At 48.7% G+C, this 20,657-nt stretch overlaps 1 protein-coding gene across 1 annotated transcript; it reads right to left on the reverse strand.

The window, feature by feature from the left end:
- Window positions 1–330: 330 nt before the first annotated feature.
- DCAF7 (DDB1 and CUL4 associated factor 7) lies at window positions 331–13,313 on the reverse strand. Its single transcript, XM_056863335.1, has 7 exons — window positions 13,162–13,313; window positions 10,711–10,869; window positions 9,774–9,885; window positions 6,644–6,762; window positions 5,790–5,999; window positions 2,344–2,461; window positions 331–574 (listed from the first exon to the last, which is right to left on the reverse strand). The coding sequence occupies exons 1-7, from the start codon at window positions 13,297–13,299 to the stop codon at window positions 402–404; spliced, it is 1,029 nt and encodes a 342-aa protein (XP_056719313.1). The 5' UTR covers window positions 13,300–13,313; the 3' UTR covers window positions 331–401.
- Between the last annotated feature and the right edge of the window lie 7,344 nt (window positions 13,314–20,657).

The following is a 20,657-nucleotide window of genomic DNA, read 5'->3' on the forward strand; positions in this document are numbered from 1 at the left end:
GGAGAAGAGGTAAAAAAAGTTGAATTCTTATAGAAAGGTACCTAGGTATCTCACCACTAGAACGTCGAACAGTAATCCGACATCAATAGTAACAAATTATTTCTGTTACGGTGGTAATTGCTCAGTTAATACAATGCTCACTTAACAGTGGTCATATGTACACAACTTTAATAGAAAGAAATATTAAAAACTCCAAAGGGCCAAGAGGCTCAGCACAGCCTGCCTTTTTCATTTCACACAAGGGGAGAGAGTGCTTATAACATACCCATCCACTCCAGTGGTCAGCCTTAGAACACACTGATGAGAGCCATCGACACTGCTTGGATGAAGTTTTGCTCAGCTTTAGAAGGGGAAGGGGGTGGGATCGTCCTGCTTCATTTCCTTTTATGGCCCAGCAGTGTTTACACTCTCAAGATTTCGAGACAGTTATTGTAGCAAATTGCTATCCAGTCTGGTTGGGTTGATGCCCACTGTACGTTGTTGATTTCTCCCTCTGCTGTATAGGCCAAGATTGGGTCCTCAATGGCACGAGGCATTTGCTGGATATCCCAGATAAGAGCTTGATGGTCATCCGCTGCACAAGGTGAAAGCAGAATTAGACTAAAAGCCAGCCTTTTTGGCAGACAGAAAGAAATGGGAAAAGCAGTATTTGAGGAAATAGAATAAACCTGTAAACCCCCCAATCAACTTATGCTGGATACCAAGTTTATCAGATGTTCCCCCTCTGCATTCCTGAACTGGATAGCAGGACCAAATGCAATCCCCAAGTGTGGCATGGGGGTTAGACTGTCAAGACCAGGTTTTGGGAGTCCTGGATTCAAATCCCAGCACCCCCATGAAGTTCCCTGGGTGAGACTGGGCTTGTCACACATACTCAATCCAACCTATTTCTCAGGGTAGGTACAAGGATAAAACAGGAAATTGTATGCTCCTTGTAGGACAGATGGGATAGTAATGGTAAAGGTTACCTTTACCCATATACAACTGACAACTTTCCTTATAGAAAAAAAAGATTTGATTAGTTGTTTATTATGGTCATAGATCAGCAGTATAAAATATACTTTTTATGGAAATAAACACTTTCAATAGGTAGGTCTTTTAGCATGACTGGATATTAAGAAAATTTATGCCACTAAAACAGTGAAATCTTTGATATTGTATTATTAAACACATTATAGTATATTCTTGCCAAAATTATTTACATTTAAACAAAAATCATTTAAAATGTTGTATATGTCTATAGTTTACATAGGAATTATCTACAGTTTACATAGGGATTATTATGTAATGCTGTAGATTGTCTAACAAAAACATTTTCATACTATGTTTTGAGAAAGCCATCTCACTTCACTCATTTCAAAGGAGAAAACACTTTAAGATATTTTTTTCAGTGCATCCTAACATTTCCCAGTTTTTTAACAGAAAAAGTTCTCAATCTGGAATAAGTGAAATTCTTTTTATGCCGGGGGTTTTCTTACTCAAAAAGAAAAAAACCTGAAATAGTCCTCAAGACATATCCACACAACAATTTGAGCGTAAAAAACCCTGCCTTGAATTTCACTCATTCTAAAAGAGAAAATATTTTGCAGCAGTGTTTTTGCTAGTGCCTCCCCCAAATTTCCTAATTTTTCCTTCCCCTGGGCCGTCACATCTCTAATTGCTGGCCCTTTTTCTTCCAGACTAAGTGTCTGGAATATTTTTTAACAGCTTGATTTGTAACTTTTAGTTTACACTTAAAATTATTTCACAACACTCACTGATTCAGGAGAGACTAAGTTTAAGAGGTTTTCATATCCTCAAAAATTATTTTTCCTAACACAAATACAGAACATGCAGTTTAGCAGCCTATCCTGAAATGAGAATTTGGTCTACACTGGATAGTTTTCTATATAGAATGGTTGGTGAGTAGCTGAAAAAAATAAATGCTCAAGCATTTTGTGTTTGACTGTAAAGGTAACAGTTCTGAGGAGATGCAGTGCTTGGGTTGGGGGTAGAGGGGGGACTTACAGGATGCTGTCATTAAAAGGCAGCCTGTAAAATTTCATAACTTTTAAGAAGTGGGTTCCGAATTAGAGAAAAAACCCTGTCTGTTCTCTAAACAGCAGACCTGTCAGTGGTAAAGAGAACATTTCCAGTCTCAGGCAGGAAAGTGGACTATAACTAAAGTAAATAATACTAAGTCAACTTCAACAAGCGAGCAGACCACACCTCTTTTATGTGCATAACTTAGTTGGGCTGAAACGGTAATAGAAGCAAATCCCAAAACACTCTAAGCAAATACTTGACACCATCATGCACCGATATGCCCAGGTGAAAGGAGTGATAAGAAAAATCCATCATTACCTGCTGTGCAGATATGGCAAGACGAGTGCGGTGCCCAAGCAATGCCATTCACACATGCTCTGTGGTTGTTCAGCCTGGCAACAGGAGTACAAGGGACTCGGACGTCTAGAATCACCACCTCGGAAATAGAAGGAAAAAAACGGAACACCAGAAAAGAAACTTCAGGGGCAGTCAATCAAGATTTAGATAACTTTCACATATGCCATTTCCTTGCAGTTTCTTTAAAATAGCATTTCACACTGCATCCCTCTCTTGTAAAGCACATACACCATTCCATGTAGTTGATCTCAATATTGCAGGGGTGGGGAACTTTTTTCATGCCAAGGGCCATTTGCATATTTATAACATCATTCGGGGCCATCTGGCTGTAAATCTCCGGGTTGGGGGGGGGGGCTAGGGTTGCCAGGTATTCTTCGTCAACAGTGGGAGGCTTTGGGGGTGGAGCCTGAGGAGGGCAGGGTTTGGGGAGGGATTTCAATGCCATATAGCCCAATGGCCCAAGCGACCATTTTCTCCAGGGGAACTGATCTCTATTGGCTTGTAAAAGCAGGAGATCTCCAGCCAGTACCTAGAGGTTGGCAACCTTAGGAGAGGGAGGGAAAGAAGGAAGGAAAAAGGGAGGAAGGAACGAAGGGAAGAGAGGGAAAGAAAGAAAAGTAGGGAAAGGAAAAAAAGGACAGAGGGAGACAAAGAAAGAAAGAGACAGAAAAAGATGGAGAAAGAGGGAGACAAAGAAAAGGAGAGAGTGACAGAAAAAGAGGAAGAGAGAAAACTTTGCCCCCCCCCCCCCAGACACTTACCCGGCCTCGCACCTGATTGGAATGAAGCCTTCCCGCTTCCACTCCCCCCCCAAAGCCCCACCTCCTCCCTTGGTCCGCAACAGAGAAGTCGGGGGTGCACAGAATAGCCCGCAGCGCACAGGGCGCCGGGAGACCCCCCCCCTCCTGCGGAGGCTCGGTGTCCTGTCCCATTGACAGCTGCCCCAGCCCAGCTGGGCCCACCACCTGGTGCATCCGGAACATGAAGAGCCACTCTTCTGTGTGTGTGTGGGGGGAGCAGAATGTCAGATCCTCTCAGAGAAATTAGAACTTTAACCCCCCCCCCCGGATTCCCAGCAGAGGCTGCCGAGCGGTGGGAAGGGGCCCTTTGCAAAGGCAGCTGAAGGGTGCGCCGTGCGGCCCTAGCTAGCCATCAGCCACCAGTTCGGGCTGCCTGGAGGCGGGGACGGGAGCGGCGGGTTGCCCCAATGGTGCCGAGCCATGCTCCCTGGCCAGCGGCGCCCCGCGGGGATGGAACTCCGGGCTAGCTGGCTGTGCTCCAGCAACAGCAGCGCCCGGGGCCATATCCTGCGGCGCGAAGTTCGCAGGCCAGGGAGGAGCGGCGTGGGGCAACAGATCACAGGAGTGGGTGTGCTGGGGCGGAGCCGGCCACTCCCACGGAGTTCCTGGCCGGGTTCTCGGCGCGCCTGCGAGCCAGGCTGGGCCCCGCTGCCTCCCACGTACCCGGGGCAAGCAGGAGGAGGAGGAGGATCCCCCGCCCAGCCGGGCCTCGCCACCGCCTCTCCCACACTCACCCTCTTCAGACGGGCTATACAGGGGCCCACCGAGCTGGCGGCGCGGGCAGCGGGCAGGCCGGCAAGGCCCCGGCGGCACCAGTCTTGGCCGCCCCCTCAGCGCTGGCCGTGGCCGTGGCAGGGTCGAGCAGGGGGAGGGCTGTATAGGAGCCCACTGAGCCAGCTGCGCGGCTAGCGCGCAGGCCAGCGAGGCCAGCGGCACGAGTCTCAACCGCCCCAGCAGCATTAGTCTGCGGCACAAGGGTGCGGCCGGGGGATTGCCCCGCCACACAAGCAAGCTGGGAGGGGGAGGGGGTTCAGGGCTGGCATGCACTCCTGCCCCCCAGCAAAGCCTGAGAGGAGGCCCTGGCTAGCGGCAGCTAGCTCCGTGGAGCTCCCGGCCCTGGGATGGCAGGCCATGGAACTCCCAGCCTTGACAGGCGGGCCAGGGGCAGTTTAAAATAAGCTCGCGGGCCGCTTCCAGCCCACGGGCCGGAGGTTCCCCACCCCTGGTTAAGCAACAGGAAGCAAAGAGCAAGAATAAACTGACAGTTCTCACAATGAAATGAAGGGAGTTGTGGGGTCCCACAAAGATCAGTATAGGGACCAGTGCTATTTAATTTGTTTATACAAATGATTTGTAATGGAGGTGACAAGTGTAGTGGCCAAGCTGGTAGCTGATACTAAAGTTATTCGGGATGGTGAAAATCAGGGTGGATTACGAAAAATTCCAGGAGGATCTTTCTAAATTGGGTGAGTGGGCAACAAAGTGGCAAATGCTGGTGTGATGTACAATGGAACAAAAATCCTAACTTTAAATATGCCAATAGGTTCTGAACTGGTGGAGACCAAAACAGACATCTTGGGGTTGTATTGGAAAGCTTGATTAAAATGTTGGCCCAGTGTGCAGCAGCAGTGATAAAGGAAAACTTTATGCTGGGGATTATTAGGAAATAACTGAGAATAAAGCAGCCAACATTGTAGTGCCTTTGTACTGAGCAATGGTTCCCCCATATTGGAATACAGTTGTCATATGAGTTGTCATAGCTCAAAAAAAAGATATGGTAGAACTGGGAAAAAGTACAGAAGAGGGCAACCAAGATAATTAAGGGGTTGGGAGCACCTTTCCTATCAGGAAAGGTTGAAGATTCTGGAATTTTTCAGTTTAGAAAAAAGATGAGATGGGGGGGCATGATTTATAAAATTATGCATGGGGTGGAATAAGTGGACTTTCTCCCATAACACTACAACTACATCACACTACAACATAATAGCACAACTTGGGGCACCCAATGAAGTTGATGAACAGCAGGTTCAGGACAGACAAAGGTCAATACTTCTTTACTCAATAGTTAAATTGTGGAATTCACTTTCAGTGGAGGTGGTGAGGGCTTCTAGCACAGATGGATTCAACAAGGGGTTAGATGTATTCTTGTCAGATAGATCTGTCCATGGCTAAAGGGAACCTTTGTATTCAAAGGCAGTTAACTTCTGAAACCCAGTGCTAGTAGGCAACATCAGGGGAGGGTCTTGGCCTCTATGTACTGTCCGTAGGCTTCCAGTGCAGCTGATTGGCCATTGTGTGAAACAGAACACTGGACTAGACGGACCACTGGTCAGATCCTGCAGAGCTCTTAGGTGCTTATCAAGAGCAGAGTTGCTTTACAATAGGGTGGGATGTCATCATTTGTTCCAGACACAGCCTGCTCAGCGTCTCAGTCCTGCCTGCCACGACCCACTTGTGAGAAATAAATGTGTCTGAGCGCAGCAGCTATAAAGAATCCCTGAAGCAAAGAAAATAACCCTATGGCCTTCGGCATGTAGCCACAGAATCTGATTATCAAAAGTAGTCAGCACATTCCCAAGTACAATGCCTCAAAGGACATCGCCTCACCTCCATGCCATCCATTGCCATCGTAGCAAGGTAGTTGGGGTCCTGTTTATTCCAGCAAAGGCGGAGCAATGGGTGATGCTGAGGATCCTCATAGATAATAGTGCTGTGCTCTAGATGTCGCAAGTCAAACATCCTTACTGAGCCATCAGCACCAACAGAAGCAAACATGTCTCTGCCACCTCCTGCACGGCTGAATGCAATATCGTATACCTGTTCAGGGGCCAAGAACAGAAAATATGACAATAACAAAATGGGATTTACTTCACAATCACAGTCTTCTGCTGCAGGTCTTGTTATGCAAACACCCAAAATATCCATAAGGAGGACAACGCTGGTCACACAATCACAAACAAAGGCATCAGGCAGAGTCCTCACACCTTTGAGGACAGTACCAGCAGGAAAGTATCACAGTCATTAGTGCTCTTCCACAAAATACTTTGCCGTCTTTGGGGGTTACCGTACTTTGTATTCCCAGCGATGTATGAAGAGTTTGAAAATGTTATAAAAAACATCACTTTAAAAGGGCTTATGGATACTACGGCTTATAAATGGTTGAAAAACGTCTTCACAGCTAAAGGGGCCAAACAAAGTGCAAACAGTATTTTTTATAACGTTTTCAAACTCTTAATACATTGCTGGGAATACAAGCGCGGTAACCCCCTTTGTTATGCTCACGTGCAAAAACAAATGAGTTGCTAGGATAGAGAGAGGTGAATCCAACTCTGAAGTTGTAACTGAGCCCTGACAGAGCCCACTATCAGACACATCACTAGTCCCATTCCACAGATCAGATCAAGTTCTATTAACTGCAGAAGCTGAAAAGGACCTAATGGAGACAAAACATGCACCGTCACCTCTTTGTCATGAGCAATCAGCTGGGTCTTGACATGGCCTGACACCAAATTCACTCTCCCCAAGACCTGACCGGTCTCCAAACCCCAGATCGTGCAGGTTGTGTCAATGCTTGAGGTGCCTGGAGCAGAGGGAGAAAATCCATACCCATTATACATAGATGAAGCCACTGTATTTAAGTGCAATAATACATTATGGCATACTTGTGAAATCAGAGCAACCGAGTTTGTAAATTAAAGAATAAATTAGTTCTAGTCTTGGTCATTGTGGCAGGCTACCCACCAACAAACTGCCTGGTGGGGCAAGGACAAGCCCTTGGGCCCAGGAGCAAGGCTCACCCAGGGCAGGAAGGGGCAGTCAGGTCAGCCACCGCAACAGGGCAGCTCTGAAAGTCTGCCACAGGGAAGCCCGAAAAGTGCACAGGCAGCGGGCAAGCCCATGGCCCTCTGGCCCGGGTGGTTTCAGGCAGGGAGTGGCTGTGGAGATCAGGGACCAGAGAAGAGGAGGGCCAGGTGTGAAGCTATAAAAAAGAAGGGAGGGGGAAATGAAAGGAGGCTGGCGGGAGAAAAAGTAGGCAAGACGAAGCATTGGGGCTCTTCTGTGTAATACAATGAAACCCTGAGGTGGGTGAAATGAACCACACCTTCAGGTGTGTGGAGAGTTGAATAAAGCAACCTGCGTAAGAAAACAGCGGCTGGGCCGGTGATTTCAAAACCCCAGGGTACAATGTTCACCTGCCCAGAGAGGACACTACAGTCACATCTGTCTAATATTTAAAAGTATTAATTTGTTAGTACTAAAGTTTCACAAATTATAAAAAACGTATGAAACAAAAATATTAAATTTTAATCAACTCTACTGTAACATTATACAAATATGTGTGTATGAAAGTGAAATGCAAATAATATTTGCTAAAATCTCTTGGAAGCCAAGAGATGGCCCAAATAATGGAACATTTTAAAAAGGAATTGAAACTTTACAAGACATAAATCAAATTTAATTAAGTTTAAGGGAGGCTCACTATGACAAGAAAAGCTTCAGATGTGTGAGGAGCAAACACAAGAGTAAAAGAGGCAATAGGCCCACTCTTGGGGGGAAATGGAGAAACTCTGACAGTTTTCCCCCTGAAGCAGAGAATGGGCTCGCCTAGAGCTGACAGTAGGCAAGGCATGGCATTAGCGCTGCTGGCTGACATGGACAGAGAGGTTGCTGAGAAGCACCTGGCTGCGTACAGATCCCCCGGGCCAGAGGGTATGCACCTGAGAGCGCTCAAAGAACTTTCTTGAGAGCCTGAAGAGCCTTGATCCATCATACTCCAGACCTCTTGGAGTATGGGAGATGCGCCACAAGACTGGAGGAGGGCAAATATTATCCCAGTTTTTAAAAAAAGTGAAGAGAGATGACCCAGGAATCTACAAGCCAGTCAACAATTTAACTATGCGTTGTGTGAAAAAATACTTCCTTTTATCTGTTTTGAATCTCTCACCCTTCAGCTTTAGCAGATGACCCCGTGTTCTAGTATTATGGGAGAGGGGAAAAAACTTCTCCCTGTCCACTCTCTCCAAACCATGCATAATTTTATAGACCTCTATCATGTCTCCCCTCGGCCCCCTGATCAAATGGGTTGTCACTTAGAGGAGGGCAGGGAGCTGTTCCTGTTGGCAGCAAAGGAAAGGATTCGCAATAATGGGTTTAAATTACAGGTGGAAAGGTACCGGCTAGATATTAGGAAGAAATTTGTTACAGTGAGAGTAGTTCAGCAGTGGAATCAGCTGCCTAGGGAGGGGGTGAGCTCCCCCTGTCCGGCAGTCTTCAAGCGGCAGCTGGACAAACGCTTGTCAGGGATGCTCTAGGCTGATCCTGCACTGAGCAGAGGGTTGGACTAGATGGCCTATGTGGCCCCTTCCAACTCTATGGTTCTAAGATGAAGAATAAGGGGCATCTGCTCCTAATTTCTTCAAATATGAGGAACAAGGAACGTTTCCCCATCTGCTCCCCAAACCCATGACATAATTCAAACTATCACCTACCCAAGCTCATTCACAGAATATTTGACTACCATCAAAAAGGCTAGCAATATACAATATTTGACACTATCCTAATGACAAAGTTAAAGAGTAGTAGAATATGCATATGAGTAATGTACCGTCAAGTCACAGATTACTTCAGCCAACCCTGTAGGGTTTTCAAGGTAAGAGGTTTTCAAGAGCCAGCATGGTGTAGTGGTAAAGAGCAGTGGTTTGGAGCAGTGGACTCTGATCTGGAGAAAGGGGTTTGATTCCACATGAGTGGCGGAGGCTAATCTGGTGAACTAGATATGTTTCCCCGCTCCTACACACGAAATCAGCTGGGTGACCTTGGGTAAGTTACAGTTCTATTAAGAGCCCCACCTACCTCACAAGGTGTCTGTTGTGGGGAGGGGAAGGGAAGGCGATTAAGGTTTGATTCTCCCTTAAGTGGTAGAGAAAGTCGGCATATAAAAACCAACTCTTCTTCTTCTAAGGGACAAACGGAGGTTTTGCCATTGCCTTCCTCTGCATAGCAATCCTGGACTTCCTTGGTGATCTCCCACCCAAGTACTAACCAAGGCTCACCCTGCTTAACTTCCAAGATATGACGAGATCAGATATTGAAGTACTATGCCACTGAGCTGAACTTATTCTCTTTTAACATGACTGGAAGATGTAGAAAGAGAATGATGGCCATTAAATGAAGAAACAAACCAATACAAAAGCTTTTACTTCAAACAACATGTTCATCCACAAAGCATAACAACCATTTTAGCTTGTCAATAATACATGGGAGATTGCATTTGGATGGCTCAGAAGAATTGAAGTTAACCTTTTCTGGGTGTGTGTAAACATTAATTTGAAAACAACTTTTCTGCTTTTAGTACTTTTCATGATTGGGCATGTTCCTAAAATGAGAAAAATCTTAGGATGAAATCTTTACACCAAGAGGAAGTTTTGCTACTACACCATCAAGCCTCACAACAAAATGGCCACTCTTGTGATGGAGAGTACAACCAGACATTGTTATACTGTTTTTTGAAACTAATTCTGCTAAATGGAGAGAGGCAACATTATTGGTTTTGAGCATATCTTCCCCTCCTGCACAATATTTCAGTTTTACCCAGCAAATAAGGATCCACTTCATTCCAATCAAAGGACGTTAGTGGTGCACAGAAGTCAGAATTCTTGTTGTTGTTCAGCAAACACTCAAGTCTGGTCTCTGTTTCACCCACCTGCAACATGAAATGTAAATGTTATATTGGCCACTGTAACTAATCTACTTGCCTATTTAAAAGATGAACACACTCAAGGAGTCTATCACATGGGGAAAAAACATTTCCACAACCTGTTCTCTTAAGCTGCATTTAAAATATTTTCATCTTGCCCTTCCCAAAGGCTCAGGTTGCTAACAAGATTTTAAAAGCAAAGCAGAAACAAAACCCCTTTATACAAAGAAATTAAAACTCAGCCCATTCAAACCTCTTACCAGCTGTCAACACTTTCCAGCGTCCAGGACAGAATATATTTTTCTGACCAGAAATGGAAAAGTCTAATATTCAATCTTAATAAAAAGCTTTCTGAAATAACCAGATTTTAAAGGCTTTTCAGATGGTAACAGACAGATGGCCCAATGCAGAGTTTCAGGCTCCTTTGCTGCCTAAGGTATTGTTGCATCAAGAAAGTCGCATGTTTCTATGCAGGCTGGACACAATGAAAACTCTCAAGGATTCTGCATTCTGTTAAGAGAAGGGTTTTCATAGAATCACAGAGCTGGAAGGGACCACCAGGGTCATCAAGTCAAACCCGCTGCATAATGCAGAAAATTCACAACTACCTCCCCCACACACCTAGTGACCAGAAGATGGGCAGGTTTTAGATTCTTTTGACTAAGGCACCCTAAAATCAAATTGACTGGGACCCTCCTCTTGGCGGTAACTTTCAATCTGAAAGGGAAGTTGCCTTTTACTCTGAACAGCGCTCAACTGCTACTCATGTTAGTCAGCCCACACTCAATCCAGGAACTTTGAATAAAAACACCCTCCAAAAAGCCAACTTACTCTCCATACACGCAGGTAGTCCCCACTGGTCGCCAAAAGATCTGGATAAACCCCCTTGGTATCTGGGATCCACATTAGCTTGGTAGTAGGATATGGGTGATCAAACGTATTCCTACAAATGAACTCTGAGCTTTCTTCATCTAGCCCAACAAGTTGGACCTATAAGAAGAAGATATTATTCTCATTCACAGTTCTGTCTGCACATCATTTTCCAATCCCAGTTTTTGTACAGTATTCAGGAAATATAACATGGACACACTTTTGTGAATTCTTACAAGTGACATGGATAACTAAATATCTACAACCTCTTCTTTCTCTCCCATCGTGAGGTGGGGCAGGATAGATCAATTCTTGCTTCCAGATAATGCCACAACCTGATGCCCATACCCATTTATCAACAATAGGCCACCCATCACAAACCCAGGGACTAGGTCCTGAAACACACTGGTCTCCATATACACTCAAGTGACCAATGCCCTTCTGCTATTTCTGTTGGCCAAACTGAATAAACAGACACTGATCAGATACTGAAAACACTCCGATAACAGCACTGGAACACTTTGACCTCTCTGGATATTCAATCAGAGTCCCCTGGATTCAAGCAAGGAAGTGCTAAGTGAAAATGCAGGGATGTACTAAAACAAATGACAGGAATGCCCATCGGGAACAATGGAAAAGGTCAGAAGGCCCACTGGATAGAATGTGAGCCAGGAATGCTGACTTGCATAGCTTCTGTTGAAATACATTACAGCACACACAATAGTTGTAAACTAAATGTAGAACAGATTTAGAGAAACCTGCTCGGAGACTGGAACGATAGGCCCTGGGACCAGATAAACTGCTGCGATCCTGGACTGACAGCCCCCAGAATCGAATGTCAATCCCTGGAACCAGAGAACTATTGCGGGACTGGAATGTCAGTTGCCAGATTGGAATGATGGTCCCTGGCACAGCATGAGTTTTGTGAGACTGGAATGACAGCCCCAGAGACTGGAATGACAGTCCTCAGGGTAGAATAAGGGTCCCTGGGATCAGAAAAACTGCTGTAGCAATGACAGCCCCCAGAGTATAGTGCCAGTCCCTGAGAGAGGTGTAAGTACTCTGGGACTGGGATGACAGCCCCTGAGTGCGGATACACTGCTCTGGGACTGGAGAGAAGGCCTCCGAATGGAATGAGGGTCCATAGGACTGGATTTATATCTGTAAACGGCGCCAAATGAAGTAACTGATACAAACCTCATGACCCTAGAAGGAAACAACACAGCTGAGAAGCAGCATAACTAATGAGTCAGTGCTGACTTCCGCCCCCCCCCCATGTCTCTTGGCACTTGAAAAGGTGCGGGGTAGCGGGGGGGGGGGGGAGATCTGCACCACAGGCCCAACCAGAATCGTGGCATTTTAACATCACTTTAAAAGGGCAAGAGCTCTTCATAGCAGCCAAGAGCTCTTCATCACATTTAGTTTGGCCCTTTGTCAGCAGCTGATAAACATATCAGTACATATCAGTACCAACACGCCCAGGGCAAATTCACATCAGAAGACTGCATGGTGTTCTCGCGCTACTGCAGAAGGTAATATCATGCTGCTTGACTACCATCGGCCACCATAAAACCCCCAAAGTATTTCACTTGCAAATAGTGTGAGCGTTGGTGGTGGTGGAAAGCGCTGTCAAGTGACAGCTGACTTATGGCTACCCTGTCAGGTTTTCAAGGCCAGAGATGTCCAGCGGTGGTTTGCCACGGCCCGCCTCCACCAGGGTGTTCTGAGAGAACTGCGACAGGCCCAAGATCACCCGGCAGGCTTCACGTGGCGGTAAAGACACGCAACAGGACGTGACGTGCAACGTACAGTGAAATGGGCTTTGGGCTACAGAAACCAGACAGAAATCTAAAATAGAGATGAAGCAAACCTGGAACAAAGCACAATAATGTAAATATGGCATGCTAACTGGCCCCCCCCCCTCTAGGGCAGCCCTTCCCAGTCCTTGCAGATGGTTCTCGTGCCCCCCTCGGTCTTCCCCTCTCCCGGCGAAGCAGCCCAGAGCGCCTCCCGCCCGCCCGCCCAGCACCGCGGCTCCAGACCCCTCCTGGCCCAGGCGGCGCTTGGCCCCGCCGCATCATCAGCCACCGCGCGGCCCGGCCCGGCCCGGCCGCGCACCCGGGGCGCCTCCCGCCAGCCGGCCTCCCGCCCAAAGCGGGGACCGCCGCGTCCTTCCGCGCACCCCCCCCTGCCCGCCCCGCTTCCCGCTCCATCCCACCCGCCGCCGCCGCCGCCGCCCCCTGAAGCCCGCGGGGGGGCCGGAACTCTCCGGCACCTCGACGCTCCCCCTCCCACCCGGGCCGCCGGGCCGCCTTCCGCACCGGGGGGGGGCTGCGGGGGGGGGCGGCGCCGCTCGGCTTCCCGGCCCCTCCCCCCCTGCAACCGCCGCTCGCCTCCCCTCCCCCCCCCCACCTTGTTGTTGTACTCCTCGACGAAGCTGCCGAGGGCCAGGCGGAAGCGCTTGTCGGGCCGGACGCTCCAGTTCATGGCGTAGACGGTCCAGGGCGCCTCGTACTTGTAGATCTCTTTGCGCTTCCCGTGCAGCGACATGGCGGGCGGGCGGGCGGGCGGGCGGCCTCCGCGGCGGCCTCCTCCTCCTCCTCACTCCGCCTGGGCCTCCCCCCACCGGCGCGCCCGACGCTCCTGCTCGGCCTCCAGGAACCGCGGCGGCGGCGGCGGCCCCCCGACTCGCGCCCACCCCGGCCTGTGATTGGCCATCCCCGCCGCCCTTAGGCCCGCGTACCCGTTCCTCATTGGCTTCCCGCAGCCCCCTCCGCTTAAGCGCGCGTGGGAGTTTTCATTGTGGCCGTCGATTGGTGGGACGGGCTGTCGCTCTTCGCCCACGCCCGCCGCCCCGAGGAAGCGTCCGCCTATGAACAGCGGCTTTACTGGCAGGGGGCCGGGCGACGGGGGGGGGCCTTGTGCTCGGCGGAGGCGTGTCGCGCTTTGGCGGGCCTGGGGCGCTGCAGCCTCGCTCTTGCCGGCAGGGGGCGCTCTCGCTGCTCAGCGGCTCTTCCGCCCGGAGGGGGGAAACCCAGCGCGCTGACCCCGCCCCCCCCGCCCCCGCCCGGGCAGGGGGGGCTGCCGGCCCCGGGAGGCGGGGGGAGCCGAGCCGCGCGCGCACCGGCGGGTTTCCAATCTGTGAGGTGGGGCCCCGCCCCCCGCCCCGCCCCCGCCCCGCCCTCGTCGCGCTCCGTTGACGCGGGAGGTTCGGCTCGGAAAGGCGGCCGCCAGCAGCGCCGCACAATAGTCGCTTCGAGGGCGGGGCGGGGCGGGGCGGGGCGGGGCGGCCGCTTCTCTCTCTCTCTCTCTCCCCCCCCCGCAGCAGCAGCAGCAGCAGCACACGTGGTTTCCTGTTGCCTCTGTGCTGAATGCTTTCTCTTTGGGGGGGGAGGGGTGTGTGTGCCAAGAAATGGGTACTTTCCTCCGCCCAGACTGCGGGCCCCGCTAAGACGGGCGCCCCCCCCCCCCGCCATCGATCCTACAGGAGCCCCCTTACTAACCGCTCCTGCGCCATGGGAGGAGTTTTAAAGTATGTTTCAAGGTACGCTTGAACTAGGGTTGTAGGATGACGTTGTGACCGGCTCTGAGCCCGGCTTGCCAGCAATGAGGGCCGGGTAGACACGCAACAAGTAAATCCTGGCCTTTTGCGTCTTGAGTGAAAACGGACAGCAGCCTAAATGCTGAATTTTTGCCACAGACCGGACTTCGTGGAGCCCTGCCTCTCGGACTGCTGGTCTGGTGTTTCTGCTTGTATCCCGGTCTCCGTCCGTCCAAGACCAACTGTCACCCCTCTCAATATCCAGTGACCATCAGGGCGCAGTGCCTTGGCTTCCTCTTTGATGCTCGTGCCTCCCTTCTGTGCTTCCCATATTTAGCCTGTTGTCAAACGATGTCACCTCCATTTACAGCTTGGCCCTTCTCCTCACTGTCTCAGTACTTCCTCGGGTGGTTCTCTAGCCATCTTCTTCCTTGATACTGCAAGCTCCTTTTTATTGATTGGTTTCTTGCATTTCTATCCCGCCCTTCCCTGCAAGCCGGGCTCAGAGCGGGTGACAACAAACATAGATTGCCAACCTTCAGGAATTGCCCAGAGAAAAACACTGTTTTGCCAACCTCAATTGCTTGCCTGGAGATCAATTATATGGTTGCCAATCTGTAGGAGTTGCCTACATCTTTATAAATGATTTGGATGAAGGAATAGAGGGGATGCTTATTAAAGTTGCAGATGGTACTAAATTGGGAGGGGTGGCAAATATGGTAGAAGACAGAGCCAGGATACAGGATGATCTTGACAGGCTGGAGAATTGGGCTAAAACTGATAAAATGCCCTTCAACAAAGATAAATGTAAAGTTCTGCATTAAGGCAGGAATAATCAAATGCATGATTATAGGATGAGGGAGACTTGTCTGAGCAGTAGTGTGTGCGAAAAGGATCTTGGGGTCTTAGCAGACCAAACACTGAACATGAGTCAGCAGTATGATGTGGTAACTAAAAAGGCAAATGCGATCTTGGGCTGTATCAACAGAAGTATAGTGTCCAGATCACACAAAGTCCTGATTACTGCTCCAGTTAGATCGCACCTAGAGTATTATGTTCAGTTTTGGGCACCGCAATTTAAGAAAGATGTAGACATGCTGGAACTTGTTCAGAGGAGGGCAACAAAGATGGTGAGGGGTCTGGAGACCAAGTCCTATGAGGAAAGGTTGAGGGAGCTGGGTATGTTTAGCCTGAAGAGGAGAAGACTGAGAGGGGATATGATAACCATCAGTTGCTTGCCTGCAGACCAATTATGTGGTTGCCAATCTGTAGGACTTGCCTTGGGGAAATCTCCCTCATTTCCAACCTCCTGGATGATCCTAGGGGAAGAAATACAATTGCCAACCTTAACCCTAACCCTAACAAAACCTCCTGGACTTGAGTGGGGAAAAATTCTGTAGTTGACAACGTCCTGGACAATCCCTTGGGGGTCCCTTCCAACATTCCAGCTTAACTGGATGGTGCCCCTGTATCTGTGAGAATATGGGAGGGGGGATGAGATGATCACTCCTCTGTGCTTGGGAACGATGCCAGTCAGGACCGGTTGGGTCCATCTAGAACAGGGGTCGGCAAACTCATTAGTCAAAAGAGCCAAATATCAACAGTACAATGATTGAGATTTCTTTTGAGAGTCAAATTTCTTAAACTATATAGGTAGGTATACTGTTTATTAACTTAATAAACTTTAATTAAAGTTTTAAGTCTTAATTAAACTATAGGTACACTGAATAAAACTTGATATCATACTTAACAGTGATCTTTATTGATAAAAATTAAATGGTAAGTCCCTGCCATTTCCCCCTCCCTGTCTGGAGTCCTCGTCTGGAGGCCTGGTCTACCGCCATAAAAGCCTATTGGTAGACCTGGCCTCCGGCTGAGTCCCATTGGGAGGCCAGGTCTACCCACTGGCTTTCTTGGCAGTAGACCTGGCCTCCGGAGGCCCATAGAAGCCAATTGGTGGACCTGGCCTCTGAAGGGGGACTTTTTCCCCTCCTCGGAGTCCAGGTCTACCGCCAAGAAAGCCAGTGGGTAGACATGGCCTCCCAATGGGACTCAGCCGGAGGCCAGGTCTACCAAAGGAAGCCCGCCCTGCCCAACAGCTGATAGGCGGGGGGGGGGGGCAGGAACTGCTGAGCCGCCCCAGCAATTGGGCTGCTAGAGGGGAGGGGAGGCTTTAGCCTCCCAACCATTGAGGGCAAGGGAAAGGGGGACCTGGCCATTCTCCACGGCGGGGGTGCGGAGAGACAGCGCGCCCGCTCGCCTGCTCTCTCACACTCGCTCTCTCTCGCTCTCTCTCAGGCGCTCCGGCTCCGCAGCCCGGCTGCCGGCGTGAGCGGGTGCGAGAGCAGGGGCTCCGAACCAAGTTCGGAGAGCCGCACTCAACGGTCCAAAGAGCCGCATGTGGCTCGGGAGCCGCAGTTTGCAGACCCCTGATCTAGAGTATTCTCCCTGGTTTACATCCTGATTGGGAGAAAGTGGGTCATCTGACCAGGGTCTAGAAATCCATAAGGGCAGTTAGGCCTTATGGTACAAAACCCCACCACCACCTTTTAGTGCCTCTATGCTTATGCTCGCCTTGCTTCACAAGAAACCGCACCTCAAGTAACGCAAAGCTCGTGCCCAGCCAGCTTGGCTGAGACCAGAACCAGCCTACAGCAATGAGTTAGACTGCCTGCTAAGTAATAGGTAGTAAGTATTTCTGCCTAGCTTAAGACTTTATTTTCTTGCCAGTGTGCCTTAAACTGTAACCTGTGTTTTAATCTACATTTTTGAACTTTCTTAATAAAGCTTTTTCAGCTTTTTAAAAGGCTGTGGTTTATTTTGGGTCTGCTGGTCCATGCTCAGTCCTGGTATCAACAAGTCAAGGAGTTCCTGGAGAGGACTCAGGCATGACAAACAGTAGCAGAAGATTTAGAAATAATGGGGTAAACAGAATGAGGAAGGGGAAAAAAGAAAACAAAAGCAGACACAGCTGGCTAAAAAAGATAGGAATTTAAGACAGCTCAGGAGCAGCATCAACATGTGACTGAAACGCCACCAGAAAAATAACTTGGTTGCCAGTAGGTTGGTAACAGAGCTTGCCTGCAGGGAAATTCCTTGGTTGCCAAACTCCAGGGCTTGGCTGGAGAAAAATATGGTGGTTGCAGGTCTCTAGGGCTTGCCTGGAGAAAAATTCCCTAGCTGCCAACATCCAGGTTTTGACTGGAGAACAATTCAGTGTTTGCCAACCTCCTGGACATGGTTGGAGAAAAATAGGTTGGTTGCCAACCTCCAGGGTTCACCGGGAGAAAAATTCCCTGGTCACCAACCTCCAGGGATTGCCCAGAAAAAAATTCCCTGGTTGCTAACCTCCAGGGCTTGGCTGGCGAAAAATTCCCTGGTTGTCAACCTCCAGGGCTTGGCTGGAGAAAAATAGGGGATTCACAAACCTGCAAGGCTCCTATGGAGAAGAATTCCCTGGCTGCCAGCCTCCAGGACATTCCTGGAAAAAAATACAGTGGTTGCCAGTCCCTAGGGCTCACCTAGAGAAAAATTCCCTGGTAGCCAACCTCCAGGGCTTGCCTAGAGAAAAATAAAGTGCTTGCCAACCACCAGGGCTCTCCTGGAGAAGAAATCCCTGGTTGTCAAGCTCCAGGGCTTGCTTGGAGAAAATTTCCCTAGTTGCCAGTCTCTAGAGCTTGCCTGGAGAAAAATATGTGTTTAAGAACAAAAGCCATGCTGGATCAGACCAAGGCCCATCAAGTCCAGCAGTCTGTTCACACAGTGGCCAACCGGGTGCCTCTAGGAAGCCCACAAACAAGACGACTGAAGCAGCACCATCCTGCTTGTGTTCCACAGCACCTAATATATTCGGCATGCTCCTCTGATCCTGGAGAGAATAGGTATGCATCATGGCTAGTATCCATTTTAACTAGTAGCCATGAATACCCCTCTCCTCCATGAACATGTCCACTCCCCTCTTAAAGCCCTCCAAGTTGGCAGCCATCACCACATCCTGGGGCAGGGAGTTCCACAATTTAACTATGCATTGTGTGAAGAAATACTTCCTTGTATCTGTTTTGAATCTCTCACCCTCCAGCTTCAGCAGATGACCCTGCATTCTAGTATTATGAGAGAGGGAGAAAAGCTTCTCTCTGTCCACTCTCTCCAAACCATGCATAATTTTATAGACCTCTATCATGTCTCTCCTAAGCCGCCTTCTTTCCAAGCTAAACAACCGTAAGCGTTTTAACCGCTCCCCATAGGACAGTTGCTCTAGTCCCCTAATCATTTTGGTTGCTCTTTTCTGCACCTTCTCAAGCTCAGTAATATCCTTTTTGAGGTGTGGTGACCAGAACTGTACACAGTATTCCAATTGTGGTCTCACCATAGATTTGTACAAGGGCAGTATGATATCAGCAGTTTTATTCTCTATTCCTCGTCTAATTATGGCCAGCATGGAATTTGCCTTTTTTACAGCAGCCACACACTGGGTGGACATCTTCATCGAGCTATCCACAACCACTCCAAGATCCCTTTCTTAGTCTGTCGCTGCCAGCACAGATCCCATCAGTGTATATTTAAAGCTGGGATTCTTTGGCCCAATATGCATCACTTTACACTTGCTCACATTGAATCTCTTTTGCCATTTTAATGCCCATTCCTCCAGTTTGTAGAGATCCTGTTGCCGGAAACTGCATACATGAATAGAACATAGTCTTTGCCCATTTGAAATCCATAGAAACAAACAGATTACAAGGAGTTTACAAGGATTTTAACAACCTGTCTCTCAAAGACACAGCCTGTCTCTTAGAAAGATGCTTCAAGGATACAGAGTGACTCTAATGAGATAAGATGACTGAATGACTTCCAAAAGACAGAAACGGGATGTAACTGACTTTCAGTTTGTACTTTGATAACAATGATGTAATGTAATACTTTCTATCATGTTATGTTTATATCTTTTGTAAAGTTAAGAAAGTCTTATAAAGGCAAGAAATGTATTGAATTAACCATACTCTAAGCACAATGTAAATGCTGAAAAAGTTATATTGTAAGAATTATCATACTGCCATAAAACTGACTATTTAGTTTAAGTACTTCATAGGCACAATGACCTACTGAAGGCAGGAACTCCTTATAAGGAAATAGCTGCTGGTTTCTCAAAGGTAATGGGACAATCTCAAGAATCAGATTCTGCCAAAGTGGCAAGGACAAGAAACGGATTCTGATCTTGAATAGTATAAAAGGAAGAGCTCCCCAGCCAGCAGGCAGAGTTCCTGACAAGTTGATACCCATTGACTTGAAAAGGATCTCTCCATCCCTGACCTGGGATGTAAAAGATTTGGGACTTTGATTCTTGCATGGATAAGAGCTCTCAAGACAACAGAGGTGTCTTTAAGTGTTTAGTTCTTGTACGGCAGGGGTGGGGAACATCAGGCCCGGGGGCCGTATAAGGCCCGTGAAGTCATTTGGTCTGGCCCTTCATGGGTCCTGGCAGATCTCTAGCTCAGAAGGATTTAAGACTGGCGATCCGCCCCCTCCCGCAGACAGAAATACTCTATTCAAGGCAGATGTGAGTTTGTTTTGGCAAGAAAGGGAACCTTTTCCCCCCCTTGCATAGTTGTTAGCTATGGAGCTGCTAGGACCCCCCAAGAAACTGTGTTAACCTTTTCCCACCCGGGCCATGGAGAAACGTATTCCCTCTGTACTACAAGAGGGCTGGGGGCGGAAGTGGCGTATGGCCCGCGAATAATGTTACCAATATCCAAATGGCCCTTGGCGGAAAAAAGGTTCCCCACCCCTGTTGTACGGGCTAGATACTTTCAAATACCTTCATTACTTTTACAGATCTACCTGTGAGACTGGAGAACTCCCAAAGGGGATTCTTAGCCAGACAGACAGCCCTAACTAGGACTGGATGTTGTGAGAGTCTCAACCTAGCTGTGCTAACTTCGCGAAATCACTTGCTCAGACTTGGATGCAGAAACAAAGGATTTATTGAAGGCTTCAGATAGTACCAGACAGACACGGGTTAGAAGTTGCAAGTGAGCTGGCTTATCGGGGTTACAGTATATATCTACTACAAGTCTCTTTTGTCGTGGGAAGTTACAAGATAGATTGGTGCAATACAAAACATCAAACAGGTCCCAGAGAGACTGTTAGGACTATCAGATCCCCAAGGCCATATTCGGCCCGAGGGAGTGCATGCAGGAAGCGCAGCAGGGGAGGGCAAGAACGGCACCTGGGAAAGACGGATGAGGCGCCGGGGCCCAGGAAGGCAAGGGAGGTGTGAACTGCTTTTACGAGTTCAAAGGAACAGAGATAGAGGAAGCAGGAATGAGCAAAGGGGAGTCAGAGACACATGGCCCTCACATTCTGCCCCCCT

This window comes from Euleptes europaea, chromosome 18 (genome assembly GCF_029931775.1).
Source record: "Euleptes europaea isolate rEulEur1 chromosome 18, rEulEur1.hap1, whole genome shotgun sequence".
NCBI lineage: Eukaryota > Metazoa > Chordata > Lepidosauria > Squamata > Sphaerodactylidae > Euleptes > Euleptes europaea.

What these genes read in the sequence shown, in the direction of transcription:
- DCAF7 (XM_056863335.1), bottom strand. Translation starts at nt 13,299, where the DNA reads ATGTCGCTGCACGGGAAGCGCAAAGAGATCTACAAGTACGAGGCGCCC. An exon ending in TGATTGCTCATGACAAAGAG is followed by an intron (nt 6,000 to 6,643) that starts GTGACGGTGCAT and finishes GCCCCTGAACAG; the next exon opens with GTATACGATATTGCATTCAG. An exon ending in TTGCCATATCTGCACAGCAG is followed by an intron (nt 575 to 2,343) that starts GTAATGATGGAT and finishes CACCTTGTGCAG; the next exon opens with CGGATGACCATCAAGCTCTT.